Here is a 17188-nt window from a genome sequence, read left to right as displayed (position 1 = left end):
GCACCTGGTGATGCTTGGGGTGGTGCTGAGGATTAAACTACGGTTGACTGCATGCAAGAACTTTAATCCCATACTTTTTGGCTCTCACAATCAAGTTGAAGTAACTGTAATCTAGTCTCTAAACAATGAGACTCATGCCGCATGAGAACCCTTGATCAAAGAACCTTTAGCTTTTCCTTAATCTGACCCACAGAAACAGATGCTTTTTATTTTATTCTTTTTTTGGGTCACACCCGGCAATGCACAGGATTACTCTTGGCTCTGTCCTCAGGAATTACCCCTGGCGGTGCTCAGGGGACTATATGGGATGCTGGGAATTGAACCCAGGTTGGCTGCATGCAAGGAAAATGCCCTACCTGCTGTGCTATTGCTCCAACCCCAACAGATGCTTTTTAAATTTTATAGATAATCCTTTTAGAAATTTTTTGTCTTTGGGTCATACTCAAGTGGTGTTCAGGTGTTACTCCTGGTTCTGCATCCAGGGATCACTCTTGGTGGGTTTTGGGGTACCATGAGATATTGGGGACTGAACTTGGGTTGGCAACTGCAAGGCAAGTGCCTTATCTGCTGAACTATTTATTGATCTCGTCCCAGAAATGATGTTCCTGTTTTCAAATAGGTAATTTTGGGGAAGTAGGTTCTACAGCAATGGCTAATGCAATGACTTAGAACTTGAAAAAGCTTTCTATTGCCATGTGAGGCACAGAGATTCCTTTCCTCATGCAGTCCAGAATTAGCATAACCAGGTACCTATTTCTACAGGTGAGACTTATCAAAACCATAATTACTGCTCAAGAAAATTTTGGCTTTACTTTTGGGTCATGTGGTGGTGCTCAGTGGCTACAGTATGGTGTTTACATTGACATAGGCCTTCTGCATGCAAAGTAGGTGCGCCAACCCAATGAGTTCTCTCCAGGCTTTAAATAGCTTTTGAAATTAACCCTCAATCTATGAGCATTTTCTAGAATGCTACTTGCTGGGACCAATTCAGCCATTAAGGTCATATTATTTATAGATGTCTGGCAAATAATTTTTTGTTATTACAGACCAAACTGAGCCAAGGATATCTGAATAACACCAGCATAATTGTCTATTTCTAAAATAATTAGCTTAAAATTTTGGGGGGTGGAGCAGTCCATATCTGGCAGTGCTTGGCAGACCATATGTGGTGTTGGGTTTCAAACAGGAGTTGGCTAACAAACCAGATTTAAAATAAATAAATAAAAATCAATGAATATCGGGAAATAAACGTTTTGGCTATCTGCATTGAAGGTTTTCCTTGGAATTAGCAGAAATGACCACTAGATGCCACTGTTGGCTTATTATATTTTTTTAAGGTTAAGCAGAATAATCAGGCTTTTTCCACTGTGGAGAAATGTGCATCTTTTTCAGATATTTTTCCCATTCTAAAGACACCTGAAGCCCATGCTCTTTCTGGAACATGTATTCCTCATTTTCTTTTCTTTATACGTGAGGAAATTTTTCTTTTATTCTTTTTTGTTTTTACTACAATTCTACTACATCTAAGTAAGTTTCTTTCATTTTTCTTAAAATGAAACTATTTTTCTTAAAAATAAAAAAATAGGGACCAGAGAGATAGTACAGCAGGTAGGGTGCTTGCCTTGCACTTAGCTGACCATAGTGTGATCTCAGGCATCCCATATGATCCCCTGAGCACTGCCAGGTTTAATTCCTGAGTGCAGAGCTGGGAATAACCCCCGAGTATCACCGGGTGTGGCCCAAAAAACGAAATGGGAAACCCCTCCCCATCCTACCCAAAATAATCATACCCAAAGACCCACAGCATAGTTGGGGGAAGAGAGGGAGATCAACTGATATAGAGCACATACCCAGCATCCGTGACGCCAGATTTCCCACCCCACAAGCAACACCAAATGTGGCCTATATTTAAAAAGAAAAATGCAGAAGCAGAGCACAGTAAGCAAACAACAAAATCAGGGACTAGAAGATATTACAGGGGAGTTAGATGCTGGCTTTGCATGCAGCCTACCCAGGCTCAATCCCTGGCACTGCAGGTGGTCCTTTCAGCAGTGCATGGAGTGACAGACACCTGAGCAAAGAGGCAGAAGTAAGCCCTGCTGAGTGTGACCCAGAAACCAAGAAATCAAAAACACAAGAAACAACAAAATGCATTTTCATGTCATAACCAGGACTTGAACAAGAACTCTTGGTTACACAATGAAGAGTCAAAACCATGTTTTTACTACATAGAAGTTTATTGTGAAGGCAAATTAAACATATGGCTAATGGTGGCAAAGCAATCTAGTAGCTTAAGGCAATTTTTAATGGAGAAGAATTTAGAAAAAAAATGATGCAATGATGTAATTTTGTTTAAATATAGATTATGGAAATATATCAAATTGCATCAATAACTTAATAAAAGTCATTTTTCAAAGCCTGCACTATATGATCTTAATGCCAGCATTAAGACAGACAAAAGCAGCAAGTACTAAACAACAGGAAAAGATCAGTATTTACAGGATGGAACATGAACATTTAATAACATTTGATCTTAGTTACTGGTAGACTGAAAGCCCTTAACTAGAAACAATAGAGGAAAATGCATCATCATTATCATTTACTTAAAAAAAAAATTTAAGTGCAGAAGTAAAAACCAAGGAGCTCTATAATAAAGTAACCTTAAAACACCACTGTAAGGACCACTTAAAAGGCGATTCCCTCAGGGGAAATTAGGGCACTGAGTGTGTAAACATGTGAGCTGCACAACACCAAATACCAACCAGATTCATTCATAGTACTGACTTATTGGAGATCAGCATGGTCTTTTAAGATGCATTGTTGTTTTATAACAATTTTAACACACTCTTTACCATGCATGACTTCAAATATATAACATATTTGAGATACAGGATGTATTTATGAATAAGAGCTATGTACAGTGAAAGTCAACCTCCCTCAAGTGTATATATCTATATCTAGATGTTTTATGCAATGACCTTATAGAATTCATTTTCTGATTGACCATATCAGTTTTTTAAACTCTTTAAAATAATACCATTTTATTATGATAAAATACATTTTTGCAAAAATTCACAAATGCATTAACATTTTATGAATGTGGCCATGAAAAATATTTGTAAGGAGGTGCAAAGTGTCTTAGCACTTTTTTCCAGTCTTCTATCTAAAAAGAAGTTGCATTAAATTTGACAGTGAGCCTATTTAAAAAATATTCTTATACTAATTCATCTCAAAAGGTTCTATTAATAGTCTTTTTGGAAAATAACATATATAACTGTGAAATTTTTTCCAGAATTAATGAAAGAAAATGTATCCTCTGTAGAGATGAACATTTTCTCTAAGATTAATCTTTCATCATCCAGCACTGTTTTTACAAAAGCAAGCATTATAAAATACACATAAAAGCAGCTATCTTAAACATGATTTTAATATTAACTTTGTAGCTGATTTAATCACTGTCTCCAGTTTAATATGCTGTTACATACGAGAAGTTCCAGTATCCCTTTTTCTGACTGACTTAAAAAAAAAAATCCCTGAATAAAACAGAAGCCAGCTTGTGACTTCTTTAGGCATTTCAGTAGAATATTTTTATCTTTGGAGAATCACTTCATACAAACTCATGATTACAGAACATAATCTAAAGCAGATCTGGGGCAGATTTTTATTAGAATACCAATTAAAATTCTGTAATGGTAAGAAAAGGAGCTGATTATCAACATTTAAAAGGATACTGCAACTTTAACAACTGTAAACTTTGTATAAGAAGGCTGTGGCAGACAGCTCTATGCTACTAGGTTTTTAAACTTGTAAATAATGCAAACTCAGCAGTTTAAAAATGCCAGATTATAAAACACAAAAGGGAATGGAGAAAACAAAATTAAAATCCAAGAATGCCTAACTAAATGAAGCTATAAAAAACAGAAAACACAAAAAAAAATCCTTAAGATTACAAAACAAGGGAGCAACTGATTAGCAAAAATCCTGATAAAAAATTTTCATTTTTCGTCTTTAAAAGACATTAACTTTTAAATAAAAATGGAGTGAAAAAGAGCTTTTAAGTGGATGATTTTCACTAAAATAATGCCATTAAGATAAGCTTGCATAGAAAAAAATTTCCATTACTGGCTACATGCATATAAAAATTAGAATGCAAGTATTATAATTTTAGTGCAAAACCATGGCAGTTTGTGATGTCCTGTATTTGCCCAAGGTTGAGAATTAGATCGAAGTACCTCCAGTTATCACAGTTTCTGGTCTTTTTGATCAATTTCTGCCAACTATAAACAATGTATATTTAACAATATAAAGATGGAAGGGGGGGTTGGAGTGCACACATGTACTGTGAGAATCAGCGAAGTTTAAGGTCATCACCACCGCCTAAATTGGAACCAGGACTAGGGTCTTGTTGTCTTCTTGCCTGCAAAGATAAAATTATAATTTGGGGTCAAAATATGTTTTGAAAATCCCAAGTGCTATAAAACAAGTAACACGAAAAGTTGGCAACAAAAAATTTTAGTCATTATATCCATTTATGAGAACAAAAATCAAAATTTGCATGAAGTAACTTGCTAAAATTTCCTTTAAAATACAGATTTAAATACATATTTTAGAACATACAATATATATGAAAGATAAATTTGGGGCAAGAGAGATAATACAGCAGATAATACAGAGTGCTTGCCTTGCATTTAGGATAATTATGAAAAATATATCAACCCATCTTAGATCCCTGGCACCCTATTTCATTCCCTGAGCCTGACCAGGAGTAAATGCTGAGAGCAGACCAGTAGTAAGTCCTGAGTACCACAGACTGTGGCCACCAAAACAAAAAAATTTTTTTTAAGAAAAAAAAAATCTATGTTGACAGTCTTGGAACTAGAAAATTTAACTTTAATACACCAATCACTTTATTATTTATTTTTTGGGCTTTTTGGGTCACACCCGGCGATGCTCATGGGTTACTCCTGGCTCTGCACTCGGGAATTACTCCTGGTGGTGCTCGGGGGACCATATGGGATGCTGGGAATCGAATGGGGTTGGCCGCGTGCAAGGCTATTGCTCCAGCCCCTACACCAATCACTTTAAAAATAAAACACTTCCTTTGTCTGTATAAATTTAACCCCCATCAATCACATTATTTGTAGGTTTTTTTTTCCTGTTTGCTTTTTGGGTGACACCCAGGGATGCTCAGGGATTACTCCTGGCTCTGCCCTTAGAAATTATTCCTGGCAGTGCTTGGGAGACCATATGGGATGCCGGTGATTGAGCTTGGGTCAGCCGCATGCAAGGCAAACGCCCTACCCGCTGTACTATTGCTCTGGTCCCATCACCTAATATTTTTAACAGATAAAGAAATTCAGTCATACAGTATATGATCTACCAAAGTAAACTCCATCTTTATCAACTGAGTTCACATAAAGCTCAGAATTATTATGGATAAAATACTGCTTTAAATGCAGAAATAGAACTTTCAAATGGGAATCCTTGCTGCATAAAAATACAGAATATCTTTCTAACAATACTGAACCAAAAGGTCTGATAATTAAAAACACTGAGAATTCTGGGCTGGATAGAATACAAGGGGTTTAAGGTGTTTGTGCCTTGCATCCTGCTAGCCAGGTTCAAATCTGCCTATGGGGACAGTACTGCCAAAGGTTGCACCTCCCACCCCCCAAAAAGCCACCAAGGGTTATTTTAGGTTTTTGAGGGACATCTGGCAGTGCTCAGGCCAGCTGTAAGGAAAGGGCCTTACCACCTCTACTCCCTCTGATCCACCACCTGCAGAATTCTAACTGTTCTACATTTAAATGCATCCTCACCAGATCACTTCTGATCCATAAATATAATTTCATGCTCATGGAAGGTAAGTCATTTTTCATCTGAATCTATTTTTTTTAGTTTGTGGGTCACACCTGGCTTTGCACCCAGGAATTATTGCTGGTGGGGCTGGGGTGAGGGGTGAGGTGGGGTATTATATGGGATGCCAGGAATCAAATCCAAGTTTGGCTCATGCAATGCAAGCATAGAACATTTGTGCTAAGTGGAATCATGCATTATGATCATATGATTCTCCATGTCTCTAGCAAATTTGGAAATCAATTAAGCCCAAACTGAAACATTCTGATTTTTTAAAGAGTATCTTTGACTTTCAAAGAACCATCTCTACAAAGTATATTCCTAATAAAAGATGAATACTATTTATTTATTATTATTTTTTTGCCACACACAGCAGTGCTCAGGGCTTATTCCTGGCTCTGCACTCAGGGATCATACCTGGTGGGTTCAAGCTATCATATAAGTGCGAGGGGTCAAATCCAGGTCAGCTAGGCACAACGCAAGCACCCTACCTGCTGTACTATCACTCTGGCCCCTTGAAAGATTAAGTTAAGTCAGAAGCTTCAGGTGCCTCATCATTTCATAATAGGGTTATGTTGTTTTGATAAAAATGAGGCTGTGGGCTGGAGAGATATCACAGCGAGGAGGGTGCTTGCCTTGCACGTGGGAGACCTGGGTTTGATCCCCAGAATTCCATATGGTCCCCCGAGAACAACCAGGAATAATCTGTTTTAACTTTTTTCAAGCAAGTTAAAATTCAACACTACTTCAATCTTCCTTACAAATTTTATTTCATTTCTTAGGCAGATTTTATCTTCCTTTTATCAGCAGATATTTATTTAGCACAATCCTTTCAAATAGGTTAAAATTATGCTGCAGGGCCACAGACTCAAAATGCTATGGAATAATCAGAAAGATGATTTATATTCCATGCAGAATCAATGCTAACTGTTGTGCAAGGACCGATCAATTCTGTAAATCAGGGATAGTGATATAAGCATCTGGCTTTAGTCAGTGAGGATTAGAAAGGGGCTGAGCAATGAAAAAGCACTGAGGAAAATCAATTCTAATTATTTACTTATAAATCACTACTAACCTATCAGTACTACTTTGTGAAAAGGTCATTTCAGTGTCTGTCTTCAGATAACAGTAATTTTTAAATTATTTTAATAATAACTATAGTGACTTAAAAATAAGAGACTAGTCACCTGAAATTCTAGTCATGACTATGCAGAGTTGTCATGGATTTGTTCAAATGTATTTTTTTGTAAAAGCATGGAGAAGTTGCTTTGGGATTCGGTATACCTCAGTCATAGAATGCTTGCCTTGAGTATGAGATCTTGGGTTCAATCTCCCATACTGCCAAAAAAATTCTGCTTTATCCCTTACTTGTTTCTTAGTTTCTACTTACATTCTGAAGGAATGAGGAAGATGTAAGGAAGGACATTAATAGAAGAGGGAAGAATGAGAGAGTTGGGTGAGTGGAGGAAATTTAATGCTAAGAAGGAAGATGTATGGACTATCATATGAAGGAGATAACTACAGGAACAGATTCAGATTCAGTCAAACAAATTCCATTGTGAGAACTCAACAACGAGGAATAGCTGAGTTTAGAAGCAGTGCGTCCTACTGTGGCAGCCTCTGTTTTATTTTGTTTTCTGTTTCTGGCCGCACTGGGCTGTGCTCAGGGATCATGATTGCATTCAGGGATCATTCAAAAAATATAGTTATTTTAAGTAAACAACTTCAGGAAAATTAAATACAAAATGGTATTTCAGAATGAAAGTGAAAATAATCCACATTTTGATGGGGCTACGTGCACTACTAGGAGTGGCCCCTGGGCCCAACAGGAGAGACTGGCCCATGAAAGAGAGAATATGTATTTTCTACAAACACAAACCAAAACAGTTCATTAAAATTCACATTCCCCTGGGGCTGGAGCAATAGCATGGTGGGACGGGAGTTTGCCTTGCATGCAACCAACCTTATTCTAACCCCTACAACCCAGAGCCCCTGAGCCCACCAGGAGTGATCTGTGAGCACTAAGTCAGAAGTAAATCCTAAGAACTGCCAGGTATGGCCCCCATACCAAAAAATATACAAATAAAAATAAAGTTTAGATCTCCTATTATAAGAAAACAATATCCTATTCCTCTCTTGATATAGAAAATGCAGAGTGAGTATTCTCTTCTTTCCCCGGTAATCAATTCTCTTCTATTTCTTAGTCTGAGTTCACATTTCCAGTTCACTGTTATATGTTGTATTTATCCAAAACATGCCTCAGGAAGATCCAACATAGATTCTTGGTTAATTTGTTCTTACACAAAAATGAGTGCTGGTAGAGTTAAGTGACTTGAAAACTAAAGTCTGTGGGAATTTAAAATAAATAGGGGCTAGGAATTTTTTCTTGGACCACACAGAAGTGAAGCCTCCAAAAACATACAAAACACAAATATAAAAACCACATGAAGTCCTCTGCCTGTTTTTATTTCCAAATAGTTTCCACATAAAATTCTCCTATGGTTTGCTGAATTATACTAAAATTGCCTATAAGGAGAATAAGTAATATTATCCATTCTGACATTAAAGACAATTTAATTGTTAATGCTTTATAACTTAACAAACATGAAAACATTTTCTAGATGACAGAGAACTTTTCTTTTAGTACTCTGGCACCCTGCAGTTGAATTAGAGCCAACAAGTGCTGTATTACAGTTTTAGGTTAAGAGATCAATTAAATTGAAAGCAACTTGACACAGAATGAGTATGAACTGCTATCAAACAGATGATGGAGTTGCAATTTATTTATGTCCAGAGCATCCAGACCAGAACCCTGACACCAAATAGCATCTCCTGATTCCTGAGCACAGCTGGGTATAACCCAAACTGACTCCCATTCCCCCAGCCCCCACTCTACTCCCCCCAATAAAACACTATCAAACATCCTCCTACAAAAACAAACCAACAAACCAAGAGGCAAAAGCTTGAAAAATCATTTCTGACTTTCACAGTATATGCCTGTTGCCACCTCTACCATGCTTCATTGCCATTCCAGATACACTGTAAGCCAAGGTGCAGAAAAAGGGAGTGAAGGAATCTGTTTCCACTAAGTCCCACTGGATCAGACACTAGTGTCCAGCAACCTGGGAGGTAGTGTTAGCCCTAATTGCTGTTTTACAAATGAGGTTCAACAACTTTCCCCATGTCACATAGCAACTAATGGAGCTAGGATTTAAGGTCAGGGCAATCTATTACAAACGTCATTGTTCATTCTACATTAAAGGTTCTTGTCAAATTTGGCCAAGCACTGGGTTCCCTGCTCCAGCGGGAGACTAGAGTCATCCCTTCCCCTGCTGCTTCACCGAGAAGTGTTTTTTGTGGGTGTCTTGTATATAGAAATTCAAACAAAGACTTTCACGGGGAGGGGGGGAGGGGGCAGGGGGGATTGGCCACACCCAGTGATGCTCAAGAGTGATCCCTGGGGGAGGAGCGGGGAACGAGGAGGATTGTGACACACAAGGTAAGTCCTTCCCTCCTGTATTCTCTCTCTGGCCCAGGATTTCCAATTTTATAAAACAGTCTATACTAGGTCATGGAGATAGCTCAAGAGCTGAAAATAGCTCAAAAGCTGAAGTAACTCTTTGCATACAGGAGCACTGGGTTCAATTTCTGGCACAACATGGTCCCTTGAACACAGCCAGCAGTGAACCCTCAGTACTGCAAGGTATGGCCTCCTAAACAATAGCAAGATATTTATGTCTATATGATAGAACATATAGAAGTTCCCAATTTTTTTATTTACATCATCTGTCAACAAAACATTACTTTTTGGTTCACATGTGTGAAGTCCTGTGTTTGATTCCCAGCATTGTTCCTGCCCCGATTTTTTTTTTTTTAGCACTACTTTTCTAAATAGGTAACAGGGTTGGAGCAATAGTACCAGCAGGTAGGATGACTGCTTTGCACATGGCCAACCTGGGTTCAATCCCCAACATCCCATATGATTCCCTGTACCTGCCAGGAGTGAATCCTGAAGACAGAGCCAGGAGCCCCCCGAGCATCATTGTGTATGACCCCAAAACCTTAAAAAAATTATGTAGCAAATGTACATGATATAAAACTCAAAAGGTGAAAAATCATACAGAGTGAGAACTAAATATCCTCCCATATGGGGGCCCCAAGATACTCATTTTCTTCTTCTCATTTCTTATTCTAGATTCTTACATACCTTTTAAAAAAATATATGAATGTTTCAGCAGTGCTCAGAGTCTTGGGAGCCACTTCTGGCAATACTCAGTGCTTCTGTGTGGGACCTGAACTCAGGCCTTCACCACCTGAAGCTAGCTTCTTGGCCCTTTTATATAATTTACTAGACAGACCACTCAAACAAACAGGTGTATATATTCCTTGTAAAAACACCAAGAGGGTAAGGTAATTCTGTCCCTATTATACAACAAAGGTTTAGTATGTCTGGACAATGTTATTAAATGAGTGTTTCTTCATTTTCGCTAGTTTTTTATTTGCCAAATGTTAATCTGGAAAGTAAAGAACATTTTATACTACTAAAATATTCTTTTCCAGAAAAATCAGAAAAAGAAAATGTTAAAATCCCCCTGAATAACAGATTAAAAAACCTTCTAAATTTTAACCTTCTACAATAAATGGAAACATACCCAAAAAATTTTGGATCTGATTTTAGGTTAAAAGGCAAGAGGCAAGAGCGATAGAACAGCAGGTAAGGTGTTTTCCTTGCAGCGGCCAACCCAAGTTGGATTCCCAGCATCCCATATGGTCCCCCGAGCATCACTAGGAGTAATTCCTGAGTCCATGAGCCAGGAGTAACCCCTGTGCATTGCCGGGTGTGACCCCCCCAAAAAAAAAGATACTGGCAAGGGACTAGAGTGCTAGTACTGCAGGTAGGCTCTCTGCTTGGACGCAGCCTAACCAGGTTCAACTCCTGGCACTACATATGGTCCCTGTGTCACCCTCACCCACCCCATTCCTGCCAGGATTGATCTCTAAGTGGAGAGCAAAGAGTAAGCCCTGAGCATTTCTGGGTGTGCCCCCCCCCCAAAAAACCCACCCTAAAACACTGTTAAAACCAGCCCCTTGGGGCCACCATTCACTTGGTGCTCTGTTTCCCAGTTAATAAGCTTAACTTTACAGATATGTTCAATGCTAAGGACCATCTTATGGCAGTTTAACATGTCAAGTCTACAGAACATAAGAGGTTGCTCAAACAGAAATGGACCAACCCTAAATTCTATGCTGCCAAGATCCGAAGTTTTCAAAGACCATTTACTGGGTTACTGCCACCCATAAGTTACCACTGCTCCTTTGGCTGTCTCAGCAAGACCACCTACTAAAGCCAGAATTATTATTCTCTGTCTCAGCATTTTCTTTTCCAGGCAAAAGAACTTCTAACCTCTCCTGACATCAGTTATTTTTTAACTTAATCATCTTTATGGGTGATGAGAAAATTCACTTCCTAGTGTTAGGCATTATTTGTGAAGACCTCTTTGTTGGAAAAGGAGTTTAAGAATTCACTCTTCATTTCATTAACTATTTGAAAGACAGCAAATCAACTGATTTTTTTCAGTTGACATTACCTCCACTGTAATAAGAATGTCATATTTTAAGATGTATGACTCTCTACAGATGTTTAAATTATAGGAGTAAAATGTTTCTCTAATGTTCTTTAGGAAAAAAGAAGCATATTATGAAAATAAGCTGACAGTCATCTGTTATAACTTTTTTAAGGGAAGTTAAAATAATTTCTAAATACCTAAAACTCCCATGGGTGACTGCCAGAACAAACTCTGGAGTCAGATTCTGATCCAATTTTCCAGATGACAGTTCTATACAAGAAATGCTCTTTTAAATGACTGTCATAAGGAACCATAGATCTTAAATCATTCATGAAAATCTAACCATTTTTCCATGCTCTAGGCTATAATGCAGGGAAAGTGCCCTGATATACTTTAGAGAAATAAAAGGATATTCTTGTTAGCCTGATAAGTCAATTAACGGGAACCAGCCCAGTGGTAGAGCTTTTAGTGCTAAAGAAGCACTTTAGAGCTATTATTTATTATAGGCATTCACATACCAAGCATCATACTAAGTGTTATAAGTATTTTCCAATTTAATTCTCATAATTTTCAAGAGAAAATGGGATTCAGAGAGAATGAGTAATGAAGCAAGAATCTCAACGAGGCAAGATACAAAGTTCCTGCTCTCAAATCACTGACATAAAAGTGACTGAAAACAATCTATCTGAGAGGCTGAAGAGAGTACAGTGGATAGGTCATTTGCCCTGTTTATACAGCGACCCAGGTTCAATTCCCAGCACCATAAATGATCCCCTGAAACCTGCCAGATGTAATTCCGGAGTGACTAAAGAGCCAGGAGTAAGGCCTGAGCATTGCCAGGTAAAAAACCCAAAAATAAATAAAACAATGCATGTAAAAAACAAAACAAAACTAAACTAATGGAACTCTATGTACATACTCCTAATCTTATAGAATAATATTGCGCACCTAAATAGTATGATTCAGATTTTGTTATCTAGCTCTAAACCAATTCTTTTTAAAAGTTTCTGGATTCACACCGCTGTGTTAGGGTGCTATTATTCCTGGCTCTGTCCTTGGAGGAAACCAAGGTTGAACCAAGGGCTTAGCACATGCTCAGAGTGTTGCACTCTTCAGTTATAAGTATCTCAGTCTTATAACTGTCAAGCTACAGATTTCTTCTTTGTAAATTTTTGTATTTTATTTTACAATGAAAAAGTTAAAGGGATGGGATAAAGGGCTAAAGCACATAGCTTGAATGTTGGGAGTCCTGGATCTGATCCCTAACACTGCCTGTGCATTTCTAGGAAGTGACCCCCAAACTCTCTTTTTGTTTTTGGGTCAAATCTGGTGATACTCAGTGGTTACTCCCGTTTGTGCACTCGGGAATACTTCTGGTGGTGCTCAGAGAACTATATGGGATCCCAGGTCAGGCATGAACAAGGCAAGTGCCTTACCCGCTGTATTATCTCTTTGGCCCTCAACAATCTCAGTTCCTGAGCACCAATGTGGCCCAAAATGGAAAAAAAGGTTAAAGAAAAAGTCTTGGTAGGCTAATTCCACTCTTTGTGTAGTTTGAAGAAAATTAATTTTTCTTCTATCAAAGAAAACACACATGACTAAAAAAATCAAAGGGAATGAGAAAAAAATTAAAGATAATTCTCAAGAGTTTTTCATAACATTCTAAATATTGGCATCTATGTTCAGATCAGGTAATTTTTACAAATAATCTAGAAAAATAATTAAGAAAAAAAGGTGAGGTATTTTGCTCACTGAATTAACACATAGCTGCTATGGTAAAATATTTTTATAGCATTCAATGAGAAATTCATAGCAATTACATTTAACAAACATAGTCACAGAACACAACTTAATTAAAAATAAAAGACAAAAATTAAATTATTCAAATACATCATGCAATAACATCACAAACAGAGCCTGAGAGTTGGGGGAAAGTACTAACCAGTTACTGCCAGCAGCTGTGAAACTCTCACCTCCATTTCCTCACGATGAGACCTGTCTCTGTCTTCAAATTCACGTGTCCTTCTCCGAGCCTCATCAAAGGCTTGTTGTGCTAATGCATCCTCCTGCTGTTATAAACACATAAAACAGATAATTTAATTTTTATTTACAATAAACATTTTGTGAGTGTCGTCATCATCCCCCCCTCTTGAGCCCTCCTTTGTTGCTGTGTTGTAATGACTGAGATTTCACATACTTGGTGCGTGGGCAAGTGTACACGTACACACACACAAACACACACATATATTTTTTTGCCTCCTAGTGGTGCTCTAAGAGCCTGGGGGCCTCTTGTAGCAATTCTTGGTCAACAGGGCCAGACAGCTGACACTAGGATCTGAGGATGCAGTATTGCTTGGTCACTGAGGTATTGAGGAAATATACATACATATACATACATACATTTTAAATTTATTTTGTTCAGGAATTACTCATTTTGTTTTTGCTTTTAGGGTCACACCCAGCAATGCTCAGGGGTTATTCCTGGTTCTACACTCAGCAATTACTCCTGGCAGTGCTTGGGGGACCATATGGGATACTGGGGATCGAACCCAGGTTGGCCACATGCAAGGCAAATGCCCTACCCTACCTTACCCTACTCTACCCTACCCTACCCACTGTGCTATCACTCCAACCCCGTTCAGGAATTACTCTTGGTGGGTTCAGGTGACCATACGGGATGCGACGGATCAAACCTGAATTGGCTGCATAAGAAGCAAGCACCCCGCCCACCATTCTATCTCTCCAGTTCCTACATGTGTTTCTTTAAAATAAGAAATAAATAGCAGAGCATTTCTCAAAACATCAAAACTAAGTTAAAGTTAATTTTAGAGCTACATTTCCTATGTCAGGGAGTTTAAGAGGCCATGTACCATGTGAATCAAATTCTGGACCTTACACATGGCAGGCATGTATTCTAACACTTTGAACAACATTCCCAGCTCCTGTCTGAGCTAGATAAAAACACACAAACAGGGGCTAGAGTGATAGCACAGTGGGTTGGGTGTTTGCCTTGCACGCGGCTGACCCGGGTTCGATTCCCAGCATCCCATATGGTCTCCTGGGCACCACCAGGGGTAATTCCTGAGTGCATGAGCCAGGAGTAACCCCTGTGCATTGTTGCCGGGTATGACCCAAAAAGCAAAACAAAAACAAAAACAAAAACAAAAAAAACCCCAAAACACCTTCATTTTCCTCCCCCTATTTCATATTACAACTTGGAAATAATAACTGATCAATAATTGATCAAGATATTGCTCTTACGGTCCCCAAACACCTCCAGGAGTCATATGTGAGCATGAGGCAGCAATAAGCCAGGAATATTTGCTATTGTGGCCCAAAACAAAATAAACGAACAGAAAAGTCTGAGGCTAGAGAGACAATACAGCAGATAAGTCTCTTGTCCTGCCTGGGGCCAACTGAATTCAATCCCTGGCTCACATCATCTGCTGAGCCCCACTAAGAGTGATACCTCAGCACTGCTGGGTGTAGCTCCCCTCCATCTCCCCCTCCCAAAAAAATTCTGGAGAGGATTGGAGCAATAGTATAGTGGTAGGATGACCTTGTTTGCAGCCAACCCAACCCTATATAGTTCCCTGAGCCAGGAGAGATCCCTGAGTGCAGAGCTAGGAATAAACCCCAAAACCAAACAAACCCCCCCAAAAACATAAGTACAAGACAAAAATATTTGGTATATATTTCTATAAATATACGTCTGTCCTTTATGTCACCCAATTTTTTCATCTAAGCCACAAATAATCTATCTCTGGTATGCGTGTCACTGTACTTGAGCATAACAAAGCCATGGACACAATGTGAGGAAAATATGGTGCTCCGGTATGGTGGGGCAGGTGGACAATATACAAATAATACAAAAATCAGTATATAAGTATCAACTGTTTTCAGGTATAGGAAAGTAAAATTACATGATGAAATGAGTGCACATGAGATGTGATCTTATTCCCTAAGGAAATATTAGCTACAAATACAAATCCTAGCAGTGGTTACAAATTTTTTTATTAAAAGATAAAATATATTATTATTACATTATAGTAGAATAGGTTAGGGGCACTTTGGCTGTCCTTTACTTTCTAATTCCAGTTTCTATATTGGTCTTTTCCAGTGAAACATGAAATGTATGTAAACAGTTTGTACTTTAAGCTTATAAACAGTGTTAATCTGATCCTTTCTGTTGCAACCTTCAGTAACACCTGTCTTTCAAGGCCAGCATAAAGGGCACTTGCTGATAAACTGCATGCTTACTTATAAAGTCTACTCAAATGGTCAGGGACAGCTAAGTCTACTTTGTCTCAGGTAGTACTGAGAGAGGCTTTCAACATTCTGGTTCCTGTCAGCTGCTTGATATACTAGTCTGTTACCCTGATACAGACCACAATCTGCACAAAGTAGTTGGACTGTGGGGGTGAGGTCACCTTAAGAGGAGGTTCTCACATGGGAAATAAAGGCCTAATAAGAGATATTAGGGTGTGTGTCTATGTGTGTGTATAAAATATTGTGACCACTCTTAACGCAATCAATTTGTCTTGATTGTATTGCCTAAACCCCCAACTTTATTTTGTAGTGTAATACTTACCTCTGTGCAGCAATGAATTTAAGAAATGGAAATGCACGTTTAATAAAAAAGAAATTAAGATATCAAATTCATTTCCAAGTAGATTGATGGTGAACATGTAATTTGCACATTTTCTATTCTCTGTAGGAACCAGAATGGTATCACTGATCACTTGAAAATCAGAAGAAATAAATCTGCTGAAGAAGCATCAACATACTTCAAAGGCAACTAATGTCTGCAGCTGCAAATGGTACATTTAACATCACTCTGTAAAATATAACTTTTCATTTAAATGGCTCTTTAACATTCTTATGCACAAACAAAAAGCAAAGCTGGCCCTGGGAGACAGTTCAAAGAACTGAAGCATATACTTTGCACGCATGCAGAGGCTGGACTGGATTCCTAGCATGACAAGGTCCTCCCCAAGCTCACCCATGAGTAACTCCTGATAATGCTCAGGGCTTACTCCAGCTTTTGAGCTCAGGGATGACTCTTGGCGGACTCCTTGGGGACCATTATGTATGAGGTGCCAGGGATCTTGATGAGCTGCATTCAAGAAAGGCACCCTCACTGCTGTACTATCACTTCAGCTCCCAATGACTGTTCATTTTTATTTTTTCTTTCTGCTCTTTAGACTGAATAATCTCTGTGAACCGACTTTCAAATTCACTAATTCTTTTGCCAACTCACATATACTGCTGAACCTGTGAATTCTGCCCTTCAGATACGGTATTTTCAATTCTTGGATTTATATTTTATATTTTTTTTACTGATATTCTCTATTCAGAGTATCAGCCAACAATTTCCCTTCCACTCTGGGGAAGGGGGTCCTAATAGTGCTCAGGGAACTACATCTAGCAATTTATTTTTGGGTTTTGTGCCATACCCGGTGGTACTCAGGAAGAACTGGTGGTACTCAGATGGTGGGGACTGAACCTGGGTCACCACATCCAAGGTAAATGCCCTATGTGCTGTACTATTGCTCCACCCCCTACTTCCAGTAATCTATAGTCAACTGAGCTATTGGTTCAGTCCAAGGGTCTTAGGATAAGGCGCTGCTCAAGCCCTATGGTGCTGGGGTCTACCAGGGCGACCCTATTGGTGCTTGGGGTCTCCAGGGCTATAGCCAGTGACGCTGAGAGACCATGCGGTGTTGGGGTCAAATCTGGGTCAGCCCCTGTACTAAATCCCTGAC

At 38.7% G+C, this 17188-nt stretch overlaps 1 protein-coding gene across 2 annotated transcripts in view; it reads right to left on the bottom strand.

Moving 5' to 3' along the window:
• Positions 1 to 2224: 2224 nt before the first annotated feature.
• CBFB (core-binding factor subunit beta) overlaps positions 2225 to 17188 on the bottom strand; it is a 42064-nt gene continuing 27100 nt past the window's right edge. The window contains exons 5-6 of one of the 2 annotated variants that reach the window (XM_056136029.1): positions 13397 to 13492; positions 2225 to 4417 (exon numbers count right to left, since the gene is read on the bottom strand). In XM_056136029.1, the coding sequence (XP_055992004.1) occupies positions 4349 to 4417; positions 13397 to 13492 (165 nt within the window). In that variant the 3' untranslated portion in view covers positions 2225 to 4348. Of the gene's footprint in view, positions 4418 to 13365; positions 13493 to 17188 lie in introns of both variants that reach the window. The other variant, XM_056136030.1, reaches the window with a different exon arrangement.

This window comes from Sorex fumeus, unplaced genomic scaffold (genome assembly GCF_029834395.1).
Source record: "Sorex fumeus unplaced genomic scaffold, SorFum_2.1 ptg000122l, whole genome shotgun sequence".
Classification (NCBI taxonomy): domain Eukaryota; kingdom Metazoa; phylum Chordata; class Mammalia; order Eulipotyphla; family Soricidae; genus Sorex; species Sorex fumeus.
This window is presented reverse-complemented; position numbering and strand designations above follow the sequence as displayed.